General features: G+C 36.4%; 1 protein-coding gene across 2 annotated transcripts in view; it reads right to left on the bottom strand.

Annotated features, from left to right (window-relative positions):
- Positions 1-1,752: 1,752 nt before the first annotated feature.
- Positions 1,753-17,294, bottom strand: part of TTC39C (tetratricopeptide repeat domain 39C) — a 34,384-nt gene continuing 18,842 nt past the window's right edge. For both annotated transcript variants that reach the window (XM_068932371.1, XM_068932372.1), the window contains exons 5-14: positions 16,932-17,286; positions 15,459-15,627; positions 12,057-12,150; positions 11,074-11,181; positions 10,437-10,546; positions 9,582-9,705; positions 6,963-7,060; positions 5,979-6,083; positions 2,764-2,802; positions 1,753-2,191 (exon numbers count right to left, since the gene is read on the bottom strand). In XM_068932371.1, coding sequence (XP_068788472.1) covers positions 2,102-2,191; positions 2,764-2,802; positions 5,979-6,083; positions 6,963-7,060; positions 9,582-9,705; positions 10,437-10,546; positions 11,074-11,181; positions 12,057-12,150; positions 15,459-15,627; positions 16,932-17,286 — 1,292 coding nt within the window. In that variant the 3' untranslated portion in view covers positions 1,753-2,101. The remainder of the gene's footprint in view (positions 2,192-2,763; positions 2,803-5,978; positions 6,084-6,962; positions 7,061-9,581; positions 9,706-10,436; positions 10,547-11,073; positions 11,182-12,056; positions 12,151-15,458; positions 15,628-16,931; positions 17,287-17,294) is intronic.

Below are 17,294 nucleotides of genomic sequence, written 5' to 3'. Positions count from 1 at the left end.
AAAAGATACAGAACAGATAGTTCCATTTCAGCGATGATTCTCTAAACCCACAGAAAAGCTGCAACTTGCACAGAGCTGAACTGTTGTATGAATACATAGTGTCTTTCCACACCCACTCCAGGCCTGATGAGAGCAGGCCATTTTGTAGATTTACTACAGCTTGCTAACTACCTCCAAGTATGTAGACCCTAGACATCCCAACATGAATTGCATGCAGGTGCTTCGTGTCCTGAATAGCCTAGTCTCACATTACATTTAAGCAGTGTATTTAAACAATTTTGTCAGTAACTGTTCCTAGCTATTTATCCAGACTGGACTATGTCTCTGACTGCGGAATACAAAAGTCAGATAGGACAAAATAAGATTTCACGTCCATTTCTAAAATTATGATCAGAATTCTAAGTAGTCACTATATATATACAGTATATTGTTTCCTATTCAGTACCTCATTTGGATGGGCCACTTCAAATAAGATTGAAGACTCATTTGTGACTCAGCATCACTGATAAAGTTGAATGACAAATCGGTTTACTACCAGTAACATACCTAGATCATAGATTTTTTTTTTTTTTTTTAAAAAGAGTTAGTCGCTCCACTCCTTCACGGACTGCAAAAGAAGTGTTTAACTGCTCTAGGAATGCCTTTCATAGCAGGAATTGTGTTTTTCTAGAGGGAAATAAAAGTCTCAATCTTTTCATTTGGCCTACCAAACAGGATATTACTTTCCTCCTCCATATCAGTCTTGCTTTAGATGTAATCTCAAAAGCAAATCAATGAAGGTTAGGTATGGGTAAGGTCTAAAACTTTGGCAACATATTCTGCAAAAAGGTAAGAAAAGAAAAACAGTTTAAGCTAAGGAACTGTTTAAGGCAACCTGACCAAAGTAAAGATAAGGCTTCTCGATAACTATTTCCAAGGAAATCCAGTTTTCTTAGCTTTGCAAAGTAACGTAAGTCAACTAACTTTCTGGCCAGATTTCCATTCATAAGTTTTTTTAAAAAAATACTTACTTTCCTAGAATACTAACTGAATGTACAAGGTAAGGAGACTCCTGTTACAGACAAAAGTAAACAAAATTACATGAGCACACATATGGCCAAGTATTAAACATTATATGGTCATGATAAAGATTTAAGCTGTCTGAGGTATTTCAGTATCTTAACACCACAGGTTTGGAATGTCATTTAGAGATTAAGTTATTGTACTATTGGTATGACTACTGAAACAAGCAAACCAAAAGCCTATTTAACACCTTCAAAGGTCACTGCCACAAAGATTCAGCAGCCTGAATAGGAAGTTAGTTAAATTTTAAATATCTGGCCATGTAATTTAATGCACTATTCAGAATATTAAGAGCAGAAACAAGAACTGCCCACACAATAATTGCATGTCAAACAAAATAAGTATTTGGCTGGAATGTACCGGAAGCAGAGATCCTAAATAATGACATAATTTATATCACAAATATGGGTTGGGTGGGGAGGGGAAGATGAAGAATGGAAGGAATATGAGGTTTGAAATTCACACATCTTTGTGAAGTCACCAAAATAACCTCCTAAAATTTAGTAAGATCTGCTTTGTGTAGCTGAACAGTCTTCCTCCTCTTCCTTCCTTCCTCCTGCCGTACTGGCTAATTCTCAAAGAAAAAGCGTTCTGCCCATTTCCAGTGTCAACATTTACACCAACAACTTATATTGCATTATTCTAATCAAACAGAAGATTGTTCCCCTTAGAGAGCATATTTTATATGTATTTTAAAAGTAAAAAAAAAAAAAAAATTCCTGCCAATATTGAAGTAAATCACATGTGTGCTTATTTAGGCTCACCTGCAGAGTTACAAGTAATTGTGTTCAGCTTTGTTTAAACAAAATAATAGCTGAAGAGTTAAAAACACAAGGTCACTTAACCCTCATCCTGGTTGGTTTATTTTTAAATTAAAATTATAATATTTTACTAAGCCATAACAACTCTGAACATACTAGCAAAGTGTCTCTGGCACAAATGGTTTTCAGAAGAAAAGCTGGTCTTCCCAACAGCTTAATCCTCTGCTTTATCTTAAAGTGCAGAAACTGTGGGAAAGGATAACAAGACTTCCTGTCCATCACTGTGGAACAACTTCCCTTAGAGAAGCTAAGGCTGCATGTATGCGGACGTGCAATCTGTTCTCAAAATCATAGCCAGTAAATTCTTCCTGAAATACAAAAAAAAAAAAGTATACAACTATTAGCCTCCTTCATCTCAGTAATTTTACTAGTGAAGTAATGAATCTACAAAACAGATAGAAAAATGAACTGGAGATTGCATATTGCTGTTAATGTCCCTGCATTACCCAAAGCAACCGAATTTTCTAAAAATTTTTTTGCTGTCTTCACTAACTAGGAGTTTCTCTATTTCAAGCACGCTGTTCAGATCCCATCTAGATGAACAATATCTGGAAAGCTATGCAAGTCCAAAAGTTCTAGAAAATTCCAACCTGCCCAAGGCAAGGACCAGTGGCAACATATATAAAGTGGAGAACTGCAGTTGGCAACCAAGTCCTAGTTGAAAGACTTGGCAAGGGTCTAACACCTCAGCAGAGGTTATTAGTATGGCCTCACCTACAAAACGCATGCACAACGCTGTCACCAAGTCCCGACTCAATACGTGGTAAGTAGTGTTACACATTACGTATGATGGACAACAAAGCTATTAAAAGCAGAGATGAACAACTCTTGAAATGCCTTTCTCTCCAAAAGATAAAGTTGGAAGTGTCTTAGCATTTACCTTAGCTTGGAGAAGTAAGGTTTTGCCTCTTGGCACAGTCTACAAAGAGAGACAAACACCGCATTAAAAACACGTTACGAATGTGACAGAAAATATCTTAAGTACACGGCCTGGTCAGTCTGAAGTAACACCTCTATCTTGAAAACCAGGCATTGAGTACACTAAAATCTCTCACATTAGAAGGCCAGAAATACTAATGAGACACCCAAGAAGCGCAGCATTACATATTTCTAAGACTTCTACAGAAAAGGAGAATTTATAGCTTGACGTGGAAGCTGCTAGTGACAACGGTGAGCTACAACAACGCACAGAAAAACAAACGAGGTTACAGGTAAATGACTTTGATCAAGAGAATGAGTTTTGTTTCTTAACTACAGTTTAAGACTTTACAAAACCTGCAAAACAAGCTATTTCTTAAGCATTAAAAGTTATTTCAGAAGTCTCAGCTTCAAACTCTTAAGCTATATGTATTTGCAGATTAATATTTATTACTGAAAAGGTCGCATTTTATTTCTTATTAAATAGTACCTTCTTTTTATTATTTTATGTCTTACAAACAGTTTCTTCAACTACCTGATTAAAAAAAAGTTTTCTTTTTCAATTATATCTGAATAGGAACTGATGTATTTCTATTAGTTACATTACATTCGCAGCGTATCTACAAAAAAGTATGCATCAGGTAAACTTATTCTTGACATAACCATATTAAAATCTTAAAGAAGCTCATGAGAACCAAGTTAAAAATAATAAAGATATCAGCTGATATGTTAGATCAAACATGTAATTATGAGTCACTTTAAAGTACTGTAAATTTAATAAAAGTGTGCTTTTTATGCTAACATACACATTCACATCTATATCTTTTGCTCAGCGCCTTTAATATGCTCAGGCCGTTTGATAAGGGCAATTTATAAAATCCTATATCATTTTTTTTTTTTTTATCACTATACAGTTCCCAAATATGACTTGCATGGTATCTCAGCTAGTAAACTGAATCATCTACAACACAAACAAACAAAAACCCCCAAAACACCACACCATCCAAGTACCTCTAAACCTAGCTCTTGTTTTTCTCACCTCACCCCAATTTGAGTCAAGCAGCTTCTACTTCCTCAGCACCCAAGTGCCACGAGAGAGAGCGTTCCCTACTTCTAGTTCACATACTAAGTGCTACCATAGTTTCTCAAGAACAGCTACAAGCAAAGGTTCATTCAGCCCCTGAATACCCAACATGAAGTGTGTTTGGTTACTGTGTGGATATACTACACATAAAGCAAGAGAGAGGGAAGGTTTGTTCTCAAGTTATGAGTATCTTCCGATTTCACTACCAACCTCCACTCTTCTATTTAGCAACAGTCCCAACTACTGTAAATAGAATAGTTTTTAGAGACACTTAACATCATCAAATTCAAACATGAACATTATCAAAAAAAAAAAAAAGGCAGCAGGAGCATCACTGGCCTCAGACCTTCCTACCAGGTTTCAAGGCCTTGCCCTAAGTCACACAGCATCAAGGCTTTCAAAAAAGAACCATTATTTTTAAAAGCATTTTCTCTAGCTTTGTCCTGTGTCATGATGGCCATTTCTACTGAAATAGTTTCCTTTCCTTCCCATTTAAAGGGAAAAGGTTCAGCTCAGATTATCAGCTTTGACAAGATTAAAACAACTGAAAACAGAGTCTTAAGAAGAGGAGAATCTGTCAGCTCAACTACTTTATCAGCTACATACAGTGGTGGTGGCAGTGGTGGAGTGTTTTAAAAAAAAAAAAAAAAAGGTGTCATAACCGCTTCCCTAAATTCACAATTTGATTCAGGAAGCACTATGTAAAACAGCATGAATTCCAAGTAGTAGCCTTACATATTTGAGAAGGGGGGGGAAGAAAAAAAAAAAAAAAGAGAGCACAAAAGCTGCCATAAGCTACTTTGAGTTCCCTAAAAGGCAGAGTATGGGCAAACACCATAACAACCAAACATATGCATCAACCAAGCCATTTGGACAATCTGAAAGTCAGATGGTTATTTTCCCTCATCACCCTGAGCAACAAAACTCTCTATACATCACAGCAAAAGCCAAAATACAAAGCACACGCAGCTTTTTGGGAATTTAGCTGATTCAATCTCTTTCATTAAATATCCTCTGCAAAGGAACAGTACAATAGCATGCCTGCCCTCAGTAGAGCTAGGTTCCCAAGATCCTCTGAGGCTGGAGATTAGGAAGATACTTGTCCTAGGAGTGGCTATAAATATTCCCAAAGGAAAATGATTTTTGACAAATATCATATTGTTCCGACTGTAAGTCTGATCCCGAAAACACCGAGCTATTTTAAGAAAACATCAGCTTCTATATAGAGAGGAAAAGCTAACAATACGTAATCTTTGAGTGTGAACAGTATCCAACAGGAAATTCAAGTGTGCAAGAAAAGGATCCTAGACGTTCACCACATTAAATACTATCCACAGATGATAACTCCCTAGCTATCCAAGGCATCCTCACCATGTCTCTGCTGCTAGTTAGCAGCAGGAACATATGGGGCAAGTGAAGGGGAAGAGGTCTAGATCTTGGAGGAGTAAGGGATGTATTTCCATATCCCAGTGCCTATACTCACTGTTTCTACAAGGTACATTAGAAAAATTGGACACCATGGCATGATCAGAGTTGTAACACATGATGAAAGAAAAGTGAAACATTTACGGCACTTTTAGAGGAAAAAATACTGAATAATATCAAAACAACATGGTTTTATATTCATTAAAACTCTTGTTTCAATGCTTGCTGTCCATGAACAACTGAACAATATAGAGCAGAGAAAGTCTGGAAATGTTGTGTTTATCTTACTGCTAGACAAAGATACCACTAACGGTCAGGAATGTAACAACTGAAGGTGCCCAGAGAAAGTGTTAGCAGGCTACAATTTGTTATGTAAAAGGAAGACAGTCAGCAACACCACCACAAGACATTTCAGTGTTACTGAGAGATACATTAAATTCCTTCAATGTCCTCACAGAAGCTCTTGACACTGAAAAGAAAGATGCTGCTACCTTGAAGGCATTTCTTGGTTTACTGAAATCAAAGTAGTAGAGTTTCTTTAGAGTAGCTGTAAAACACGTTTAAAGTTTAACAAACATTATCTCCTATAAAACATTGTTTATTGTTTGTATAGTGACATAGGGACTGCCCATCCCAACTTCTAGATTTAAAATTCATTATACTATTACCTCTGGATTGTCTAAGAGAAGACAACCAAGTTCATAGCAAGCATATGGCTGAATGTATAAGTTGTTTTGACGGCACAGTTCATCTTTAGCAGCTCGCTGAAAAAACTGTAAAAAAAGATTACAATAACACATCAAAATGGAACCGATCACTTAAAAATCCAGAAGCATCTTTCAATATCAAGCCCTACAAATTAACCCAAAGCTAAAATGTGAATGCATTAAGTTTCCAATAATAGAGACTCTTTGAGCAATGACCAAGGGGTTCTCACTGACAATACTGTATCAAGGCAAAGTTAGATCGTTTGGATTTTTACCAAGCAATATTGTTTCAAGCAAGGTTGTTTTAAAAGTTTAATTTTAGATTGATGCTATAGTTCCTTGCTTTATCTAACATTTTTTTCAGAGATGAAGTAATCTAGATTTAAAATATGTTTGAGAGAACCAGATAAAAAGACTTTAAATCAGCGTTATCTCCCTTGAATTCAATTCTATTTAAAAAAGTTGCACCCACAGATCAAAGTCTGGAACAGTGGAAAAATTATTCTTTGATACATGCTAATAATCAAACCTCTCAGCATCTTAATAGCTCTGGAGCAGGAGCAGCCAACCTATGCCTTCAAAAAGCAAATCTCCAAATTATTTTTAAATTGATCAGTTTTCTTTCTGGAACAACAAAATCTGGTGGAGCTCAAGAATTTCTCCATTTTCCTTCCCAGCTTCCCCTTAACTCTTACTACTACAAGCCACTTTGGCTGCTGTGTTTGTTCAACTTTAGCCATTTATTCTTACAACACAGAAAATCTAATGAAGGTATGCTAACTTGGAAGATTTGAAGAGCATGTGACATATTATGTTGGAACGTGCACAACAGAATGATCAATAGCACTGAAAACTAATGGTTTTCTTAACACTCTTATTCAACAATATTTACAGAATAACTTGTAAAATAAGATTAATGGTGAAAACTATCATTTAACAACTTGCCTGAACAGCATCTTCAAAATTTCCCAAGCATTTGTGTATGGCACCAAGAAGCAAATTCCTCAAACCGACAGCAGATGCATCATCAACATCCTGACAAGCTTAGTGAAAAAAATTCCAATAAACAAGATGGATTAAAACTCCTCCTTAGGCAAGAAGTATGGTCTATGATGACTTTTAGTCGGATGACTAAAGTTTAATTGGGAAGAGGAGATTCTATGAAAGTTAGTGACATCACACACAACAAAATAATTTGGTCTCTTCTAAATACAACTCATTCTATAGGAATCCCATCAGGCAATCTGCCACTCATGAGAAGAAATCCTAAGCAGGAACGAATGGGCCCTCTGAAGTCAAAGGTAGTTGGTGTGTTCTTCACACAAGAGAAGACATTTCTCTACCATTCTTTGGAAAAAAATCTAACAGAAGGTAAAGGTAAAACACAGTCACTTCTCTTTGGTGTTACGGATGACTGGGCTGTCAAGGTATCAGAGGAAAATTACACAGTCCAAGTTATAAGGTATCCAGTACAAAAAAAAAAAAAAAAAAAAAAAAAAAAACCACCCACACACCACCAACCACACAAGCAATTTAGACATAAAGCTGATTTGTTCTGAACTGAAGCCAAATGACAAGACACAAAAATCTGCCTTGGAGCTAAAATCCCAGACTAGGGTATTCTGGCATCACACTTCTGAATGCTGACAAGAGGATAGGTCTTATTTGCTGGACCTTAGATGGTCCACAGCGTAGGACAAACTGTGCCTTAGCTGAGTAGCGCTCCATATTTGGAAAGAGCTCAGTCGCAATGCACATAACAACCAGCTGCACCTGAATCAGGCTCCGGCTTGGTCGTGCTTTTCAGCTCCAGCTCACAACAGCTCTGTTAGATCAAGGCTGATTCCATGAGGAGCCATTCGCATTTGCCTGCCCCGTCATTTCCAGAGAGACCCCACCTGCATTGTTTTTCATCCCTTCAAAAGGAGCTGAACTGCTACGCCTAGGAGCAGTACAGCTGCTTCAGTTTCACACTCTGCCTCATCTAATAAATGCTGCCAGATTCAAAAAGGCTCTATGTTCACAACAGGGCTAAGCCACAACCTAAATAAACCACCTATGAATAACTGAAAGTTGGCTGCATTAAGTATTTGGATGTTATATAACACTGTCAACTCCTGCATTTTTATTACAAGTCTCAAGTTACTTGGCATTTTATTTACAAAGATACAGCACTCGGAGACAAAATAATTCCTACAAATCAGAGCTTTATTTTTAAGTCATCTTCCAGCCCTGAGAAAACGCTTTGAAATAAACCCTCAAAGTACACCTCTATTGTTCAAGAAAAGAGAAAGTAAATTAAAAAAAAAATCTCCTGTAATCTCATCATTCTTGAGATACATCTCAGGAGCTGCAATAACATTTTCATCAGGCAGAAAATCTTCAACCTAGTACCACGGGTGTAGACACTTCTGTCTGAGTGCAATGCCTTACAGGAGGCATATTTCCGCCTTTTAATCATGAATATTGTTAACTATTTCACATTAAGATGTGCTCCACTAGCTGGAAGCTTGTATGGAAGATCTACGCTGTTTTTGAGTGTGTGGGATAGAAGTACATACCCTTTGCTACCCCTAAAGCCGATTGTCCTGAAGCCAAGAGACAGACATATAAAAAGCATCCTGAATTCTATTTTTAATCAAAGTAAATCTAATTTTAAAGCCTTCACCACTATCTTTCAGGATTAGAAAAACCAGGTATCTGAACGTAACCTGCTCCATCACACAAGTTAAATGAACAGATTACCTTTAATGGAAAAAACCAACCAACCCACACACACACAGAGCTAGTCTTGATGCCAGGCTTCAAGACTAGGCAGTTTTCTAGAGTAAGAGCATGTACAATTTCAGAATTTCACAATAACATGAGTAACGAAGTATGTCAGTGGCAGATATATTTTGGGGTTTTTTTCTAAAGGAGCAGGGAATGACTTGAAGCTGTTCGCAGGCTGCAAACAAGACTGATCCCTGGAGATAGGGGTAGTAAAAACTTCATGACAAACACACTGCAACCATAAACTTCATTTGACAGATCTCATTCCAAGATTCTGGAGACTGAGAAAGAGGCAGGCCCCAACCATCCCTTTCACCATTAAGACAGTCACAGCAACCAAGATCAAAAAAATCCTTACCATATCATAAATGACTTTGAAAGCTACATTTCTCTTAGAGGAGAAATGACATACATAAATAGATTACCAGTCTTATTGCTATTTTGTAGCTAGGTTTAAACGAGTTAAGTTTTCTTTAGTGACTCTGAATAATAGCTACCACATTAGTGTCATTTTAAACATGGCCATGTGTTAACAATTAGTTTAAAAAGAACAAACAAGCAAAACATCCCCATGCCTTCTCCCAAAAAAGGTAAAATAAAGCATTAAGCCAAATCTTATTGGAATAATTTCTCCTATTGCTACTCAGTCTGTTTTATACATGCACATAGGTTTAAGTTTTCATGCTACTGCAATCAACTGCATATTAGAAAAAAAATTACAAACTTCACTAGGAGAAAAAAAAAAAAAAACCACACACACACCAGCAACAAAATCAGTGAACCATATCATACCTTGGCTCATATGTTGTAGGTTGGAGAGGGAACAGTTTGGAAGGGCTTTCCATAAGTACAATACTTCAATGGACGCCAGGACACAGAGCTCTTTGGTTGGCATTTGTTTTCTAAATCTATCTGCCTGTAAAGTAGGGAAGAAAAGGGAAGGGGGAATATCTGTCATCTGTCCTTTTACAAGGAATGTAATACTCACAAACAGTGTATCACAAATGTTAATTATAACTTTTTCAAGAAATTATCCAAACTTTTTTTTTTTTTTTAAATAAAGTCTGTGGTAATTTAGCTTAAAGATTTCAGGACTAAAAAGCAAAATCTTTCAATTAATTCAAATGATTACGTATTGATCAAAATTAAAGCTTCTTGCTATGCATCCTGGATTTGTTTTATTCTGTTTCACAATCTCAAATACATAAAGGCCGGATAACAACACAGCAACATCTGCAGGATCAACAGTAGCTATTTCCTAGACAACTCCTAGCTTTCAAAATTATTAAGGCTTTGAAAAATAAGACAAGATAAAAATGAGTAAGAAATGCAAAGCTAGAAGGAAAATTACTGAAACAACTACAGTATCATGTATTTTTCATCTGCAAGAACTACTTAGGTAAAAAGTAAACAGCTATTCATGTTTAAAAATGAATAACTAAAAAATAAAGTAAACATGTTTAGGCATGTTTAGTGCCATGCCTAAAATACATGGCACTACTGGTTTTCCACCTGAATCCTTCCCACTAATTCTAAAGAAGCAATATAGGTAAAAACAAATAGCTTGTTCAAAAATAAATGCTGGTGGAGAATGCAACACAAGTGTAATTACTGTACTGAAACAATGCAGCTTATGCTAAATCAAACCTTTTTCACTGAAAATTGTTCAATTTGATTGTTTTTTCTTTTGAAAAGCTTCTGAACTTCCTTGAAGACATTCTGAGCACCATGGACATCACCAGTGGCTCCCTGACACACTACAGTAACACAGGAAAAAAAAATATGTTAACAGTGCTGGGACATAGACAGGAAAAATGAAGGCTAGATGTCATACAGTTACAGGGAAAAACCATTGACTTCTGGAAAAGAGCTGGACTGGGACTTGACAAACGTGCAGATCCCAGCTCTCCCAGGTGTCCTTTGTGAGCATTAGCAAGTCACTCAATATGTTATTTCATATCCATTAAAGAAACTAGTATCACCTAATCTCTAGGGATTTATTAATTAAATGTTTACAAACACTGAATTAGCGTGGCAATAGGGCATATAACAACCATAGCGACGCAGACCCAGAGGGAAAGCGTACGTGTGTGTGCATGTGTTATATAAATAAATAAAATTATGTAAGTAACTTTTGATCCACAGCTACATAAGCAAGCAAGCAGTGTGGGAAGCACCATGGGAAGCACTATGTGCATCACTAACTTCCCTAAACAGAAACAGTGTCAAAGCTTGATACACATAACCATATTTATCACTTATCCAACTTACTAGAATTACTAACCTGCTGTTAAATAAGCATAATAGCATTGGGACCACCTGGATTCATTTTTAAGCCTTTCAAAAGATTCAAATGCATCTTTGAAATTCATCTCTATCATGCTGCACCAACCTAAAAACGAGACCAATTTAACTTATGAGAGAGAAAGCACAGTAACTCAAATCAGGTGTAAACACTACTGAAACATAAAATTTGTTATGAGAGTTGGAGCTAGTTTAACAATTACACCAACAACTTGAAAAGTTCAACAACAATCAAAACAAGACCAATCACACACACTTTGAAAGTCTGGCTTAAATTTACTGGAAAATGCTTAATTATAGATGCCACGCAAAACAATAAAAGCATTTCAGATCAACAAGTTTATATAGACACTGAAGGCTTCTTTTACACAATACTTTGCAGAATGGTGAAACCTACAACAAAGCTCCTAAGTTCTCCCTTATTCTCCTACCTGCGACAAGATTCCTTCAGCACAGACATTTAAAGGTTGTAACAATATACTCCCTCCACTCTGAACACTTGAGAGCAAATTAAGAACACGTAATAGAAAGAATATGACATATCCGTTCATTTTTGCCATTAATGTAAGGACATGAACATGAAACAGAAATCCTGCAAATGGTGAAGCTTCTTAGGCTCATTTTTAGCACAGAAATGGCGATTCCACAGATGAACCAGACTAATTCACCACTCATTTTAAATAATCTTGTAGAGAGGAATAGCTTGTCCTCGATTCTACAATCTACTATATGATTCTGCATCAACTTGCATTTATGGAAAACTGTTCAAAGATTATGAAACTGTCAAACGCTACCCGCTCCCAAATGAGACGACAGGATTATTAAAGCAATCCAACCAACCAAGACAACGGTCAGTAGTCTAAAGCCTCTTTTAAATACTAATTAAAATAAGCTAGCTTGTTTATTAGTTATTAGCCAAAACTTAAAAGTGAAATATTTACAGCATAAAAACATCCAGTTTACCTATTTCATATAAGCAGACATGTTGAATCTCCCTCTGGTCCGTTGCAAGTTCCAAAGCAGTATGAAATGAGGTCAAGGCACTATTGATTTGACACTAACAAAGGTGGAAGGAGGCAAAATATTAAAAAAGGTCACATTTCTGAAATCATCAAATTCTAATTATCCAATAGATTTAAAAAAACCATGGATTTCTGTTAACAGAAATTAAAAAATGATTATATAGGAAAAAATAATTTAAGTATCATATAGATGGCAGCCTCTAGTTTAATTAGATAGAAAAGGCACAACATCCTATTGAGAGAAAAGCCTCAGAATTCAGTTCAAATTCTAGAATATTTCAAGTGAACTAAAAAACATCATACAGGTAACAGTCCAAAGGGTAAGGGATAAAATTCATTTACATATCAGCTCCACATTACAACTCCTTTGGCCAGCTTCCCTCTTTCCAGCTCTCTAGATCTGATCACTTTTGAATACACAATCTAGGATCTTATGAGATCTCTCTGTAACCATCTGCAGTTTGAGGACTTTATGATGATGAAAATCAACATTTAGGGGTGGGGGGGTGGGGGGGTGTGGCCTACAGTCCCATTAACAGTGTTTCTATATTCATTCTCGCAAACATTTAATTTATATAAAAAATGTATTTGTTTGCATAATCTAGTCACTGCCAGCTAAGCAAATAAGTGAAAGAAACCTTGGAACAAGCTTGTCATCTATGCAAGCATAAATTTATTCAAAAATTCCTACAGCCTGTATCCTTAAGGCCACACACCAAAAAGCTTTTCCTGAGTCTGGCAGAGAGCTCTACAGTGATTTTGTTTGATTTCCTTCTTCGATTCATCAGGGAACACTATTTAAGCTGTTAAGGAACTATCTCACAATAAATCATACGTGTTGCATCAAGACAGTGCGACTGCCAAAGGAAACCATAGCTAGAATAATAGAAATACCGAACATTTAGAAAAGAAAGTGATGATTAGACTAAGGTGCTGACTGGCATGACAGAAGAATACGACTCACCTTTCCTTCTGTGCAGTACATTTACCAGGGAGGCTGAGCAATGTACAGCTTATTTACTTTTGCAGCAGCACGTTCTATCCACTACACGTTAATAAAAATACTGCTGCTGCATCGCTCCCTCGAAAATAAATCTTACAAGCCCGACCTTGCAGAAAAAAGTTCAATGTAGGCTTAGAACTTGATCTTTGTGCTAAGAAGTTTCAAAATTCAGTAACATTACATTTGGAATTCTTCAGAGAAAAATGCAAAAGAGTTCAAATATTTATTCCTCTGAATATACTCTACCTTTTAAAGAACTAAAAAAAAATAAACCTGTTAAAATATACACCACTTATGTGTAGGATATGTTGTTCTACACAATGACTAATGGCAGTTGCATCATTTTTCTACAGCGCAGTACACCAAATCCTGGACAGCATATGAAATAACAAACACCTAATAATATGCAACTCCATTAGTTGAATATTCCATCTTCTATAATCCATATCTGTAACCTCCTTTATCTCTCAAGTGCTTTGAGATCTTCGTAAGTTTTCCTTAATCATCAGGCTCAGTAAGCGTTTTAGAGTCACTCCTTCACAAGCAATGTTTCAGTCATCACAGGCACTGCGACAACGTGCTGGAATATGAATTTCTACTCTTAGTGTTAATCCTTAAAATAAATGCATCACTAACTATACGGGGGTTCAGAGAATAAAGTGAAGGAATTATAAATGCCCAAGAATGAGCAAACCCAACATTTATAGTTAAGGGAAAATAAATAAACAAAAAAACCCTCTCCACTTTGCAAATTTACATTTATAATTCCTTCAACTGCCAGCACTTATACCTCCCTCAGACATTATGTAAAGCTAAAAAAGATTAATCCATAAAACATGTAATAAAAAAACTACATAAAGAGGATTATTAAATCTGAAACCCAGAAATGTAAGATTATGGTCCTTACATTAGCCACAGGGAAAACAAAAGAAAAAAAAACCTAAGTAGCTATAAAGCTTCCTGAGCTAAGATGGGTCTCTCCACAGAGCTGTTCTGAAATCCAAAGACAGTCTCTTATTCGCAACCAGCACTATAAATCTGTGAAGGTTTTAGAGTCATGCTCATAATTAAGGGGAAACCCAGCAAACAATACGTAAAGTTAGAACGGGACACTTTACGCTGGAGGACACTACATGAAAATTAAGGCCTTCAAAGTTTTCTATTTCACAGTTTTATTTTTATTCTGATATTTTCAACTACACTTACATTCATTACGTATAACTATGCCTAAAGAATCTGAACTTTTCCACGAGACTTTCTGTAATGTTTAACTACATAGAATACGCGCATGATTCAGCAAAAGGCCTTTAAAGTATCTCCCATTGAGTAAAGAGCAACACTTCCTAGATAGTGACAGCTTGCTTGTGACAGTGCAATTCCCTAGATGCACCGTTGCTTCCACAAAGACACCTCATATTAGAGCCTTAAAGTACTTCCAATAAATAAATAAATAAATACACCACAAAAAGATGCCAGTAAAACCTGATCTGCCACAGAAGATATTTTGGAAAGTCTGACTCGGTGTTCTGTTACTGTCGCTATCTCCATCAAAACATTGTTTTTTATGAGAACTGGCTGCAAACCCTACCGTAGAACGACTGTCACTATCAAGATATGGATTAGCTCTAGTAATTACGATTGAGATGAAGGATTTGAACATACTGTTTTTGCGCTTCCACTTTTTTGTTGTTGTTGTTAATGTAAATGCTCTAGAAATACTCTGATCTGACAAAAGTAGCGGCTAGAAGTTGAGTTGTTTGAAGCACTCATAAGGCTGCTACAATTACTGAAGAACACCCCTTGGCAACAGTATTCAAAAACAATTTCAGGGAACACACTGCTTGGGTCAGAGCTCACCACAGCAACAGAAAACATCCTCTTTGACCTCTTTAAAGGCAAAAGCAATTACTTGAGGAAATTACTGAAGCTCATTAACTGTATATGAACAACGCGTAAAATGAGAAGGGGTAGATAAACACTATGTACTCAGTAGATTGAATGTTCAGATTTTAGCTTGACAAGCAAAACTGAAATAGCTATTTATACCACAAGAAAGTCTTAAGTGACCAAAAGCACTTCCTCCTAGCACAGGGCTGCAAATATATCAAGTGGCAGAAAAAGAATTTCAAAAGCGTTGTTAATTCAGACACAAGTAACGGAAGAGCTGATTTGGCACAAGCACTTGAAACTAGGAAGGAGTTAATCCCTTCTTCTTACTTACCTTTCCATATACCTATACCCTTAGTCACAATTTGTTGAAGCTTGCAAAGTTCACTCACACCAGCAAAACATAAAATACCAAGAAAATAAATCAGTCAGAAGGATGAAAACATGCAGTACCTCTAATCGCTGTATCCTCCCCTTGAAGAACATGAACAGAGAAGAATTTGGATAAGCAGATTCTTTTTTTGCAAGAATCTCTTTTGCTTCTTTCAATCCCGCCTTGTTATCACTGCCATCAAGAGCAAAAAAGGGACGAACAACTGTGTGGTACCACAACAAAGCTAATCTACAAGAAACAGAAGAATAAGATTACAGCTCATAAATAGAAATTTAAGGATAATGCTCTAGACAGGCAGATTTTAAATGGCTCTGCAAAACAAAGCAGTGTATGAGTTTTTTCTTGCACAAGCTGCCTTTAAATAAACATATTATTGTCATACATCAATGTATTCCTAAACTGCACCTGAGCATACAATTCAACACACATTACCCAAAGGTAAAGGTCAACCAAGCTCACAGTATCAAAGCACTATATAGAGTCTTTAAAAGTCTACAGGATTAAAAATAAATGAATAAATAACTGCAAGACGACTTTAAAAATTAATTGCTCATAAAAAAAATAAAGAAACACCTTTCAACACACAAGTCCATTTAAAACAGAAACACATCTGATGTTCATAAGGGCAGACATCTACTTGACCTACATCACTCCTGTAAACAAGGGCAGAGCATACAGATGTCCAAGGCCATCTGAAGACAGGAACACCCCAAAACAATGGCATTCCTCCTCCCAGAAAGGGGAGCAAAGAAATCAGCAAGAATATTTAATCTTAAGCTTGTTTAACCAATCACAAACCTGATTCTTCTCTTCATACAGAGGAGAACTTAAGCTCTGCAGTCGATGTTTCAGAAGTGGCACTGGACAGAATTTACTGTAGATCCATAATAAAAGTATTAATTTGTGGAGAATAGAATAATAAACAGCCTTCATAAATGGGTTTAAATTAAGTCTGGCTTACCCTTCACTCATTTAAAGGACCAGAATGCAGAATGAAGGCTTGGGAAAAAGCGTACACAAAGAACGCTCCTCTAAAAAGATCAAAAAGACTGTGTAAGGGAACACTCCATTACTCTTAGATACTAAAATTAAAAATAAACTGGAAAAGATCATTGGATGATAATAAGGATAAATGACTAAGTGACGTCAGTGACTCCCATGACATTCTCCTCTGTGAGAGAGTATACTATTTATTAACTCACAGGTAAATTTATTGAGCCCTCATGTGGTGCTTTTATTTACTCTACTGGCATATAAATTACTAGACATTACAATAGCAGGTAGTGTAGAACACAGCACAATTCTCACACAAACCCAAAAGATATCTTGAAAACTAATTGTAGTAAGATCTTATACACTACCAAAAGATGAATTTAATAAACTGTGGCATGTTAAACGATAAATTACAAGTTTATTTTACCTGCTGTTGTTTTCTTTAAAGCAATATGACTTTTTTGGCTTTGATTTTTTTTTCCATTCGCTTACTTTCAGTACTAAGCTATCTACCAAAGCATTTCAATATAGCTACTCACGTAGCTAAAGGGGCCTTCATGTCCTTACTTTCACTTGCATACATCAGTGAAGAAAGCCCCTGTAGGCGGTCTCCAGGAAAACCCAGCAGGTTGATGATTTTGAGCAGGTTTGGGGGCACCATGGATATGCAAAGATGAAAAAGTCCATATCCAAAGCTAACAGCACCTTTCAGTCTGTTTAGTGAATCCTCTGTTACACCTTCTGCAGCAATATGATTATCATTTGCAGCATCAGAAGTCAAGGATTCCTGAGTTGTTTTCTTCTGATATATTTCCTGAAGTGTATTAATGTCCATATAGCACTTATTGTAAATTTTCCAGGCTTTTCGGAGGATCCACCCACCTTTTATGTATGCTGAAGAT

Source organism: Struthio camelus, chromosome 2 (genome assembly GCF_040807025.1).
Source record: "Struthio camelus isolate bStrCam1 chromosome 2, bStrCam1.hap1, whole genome shotgun sequence".
NCBI classification, from domain to species: domain Eukaryota; kingdom Metazoa; phylum Chordata; class Aves; order Struthioniformes; family Struthionidae; genus Struthio; species Struthio camelus.
Note: the sequence above shows the minus strand (reverse complement) of the source record. Positions and strands in the feature narration are given on the sequence as shown.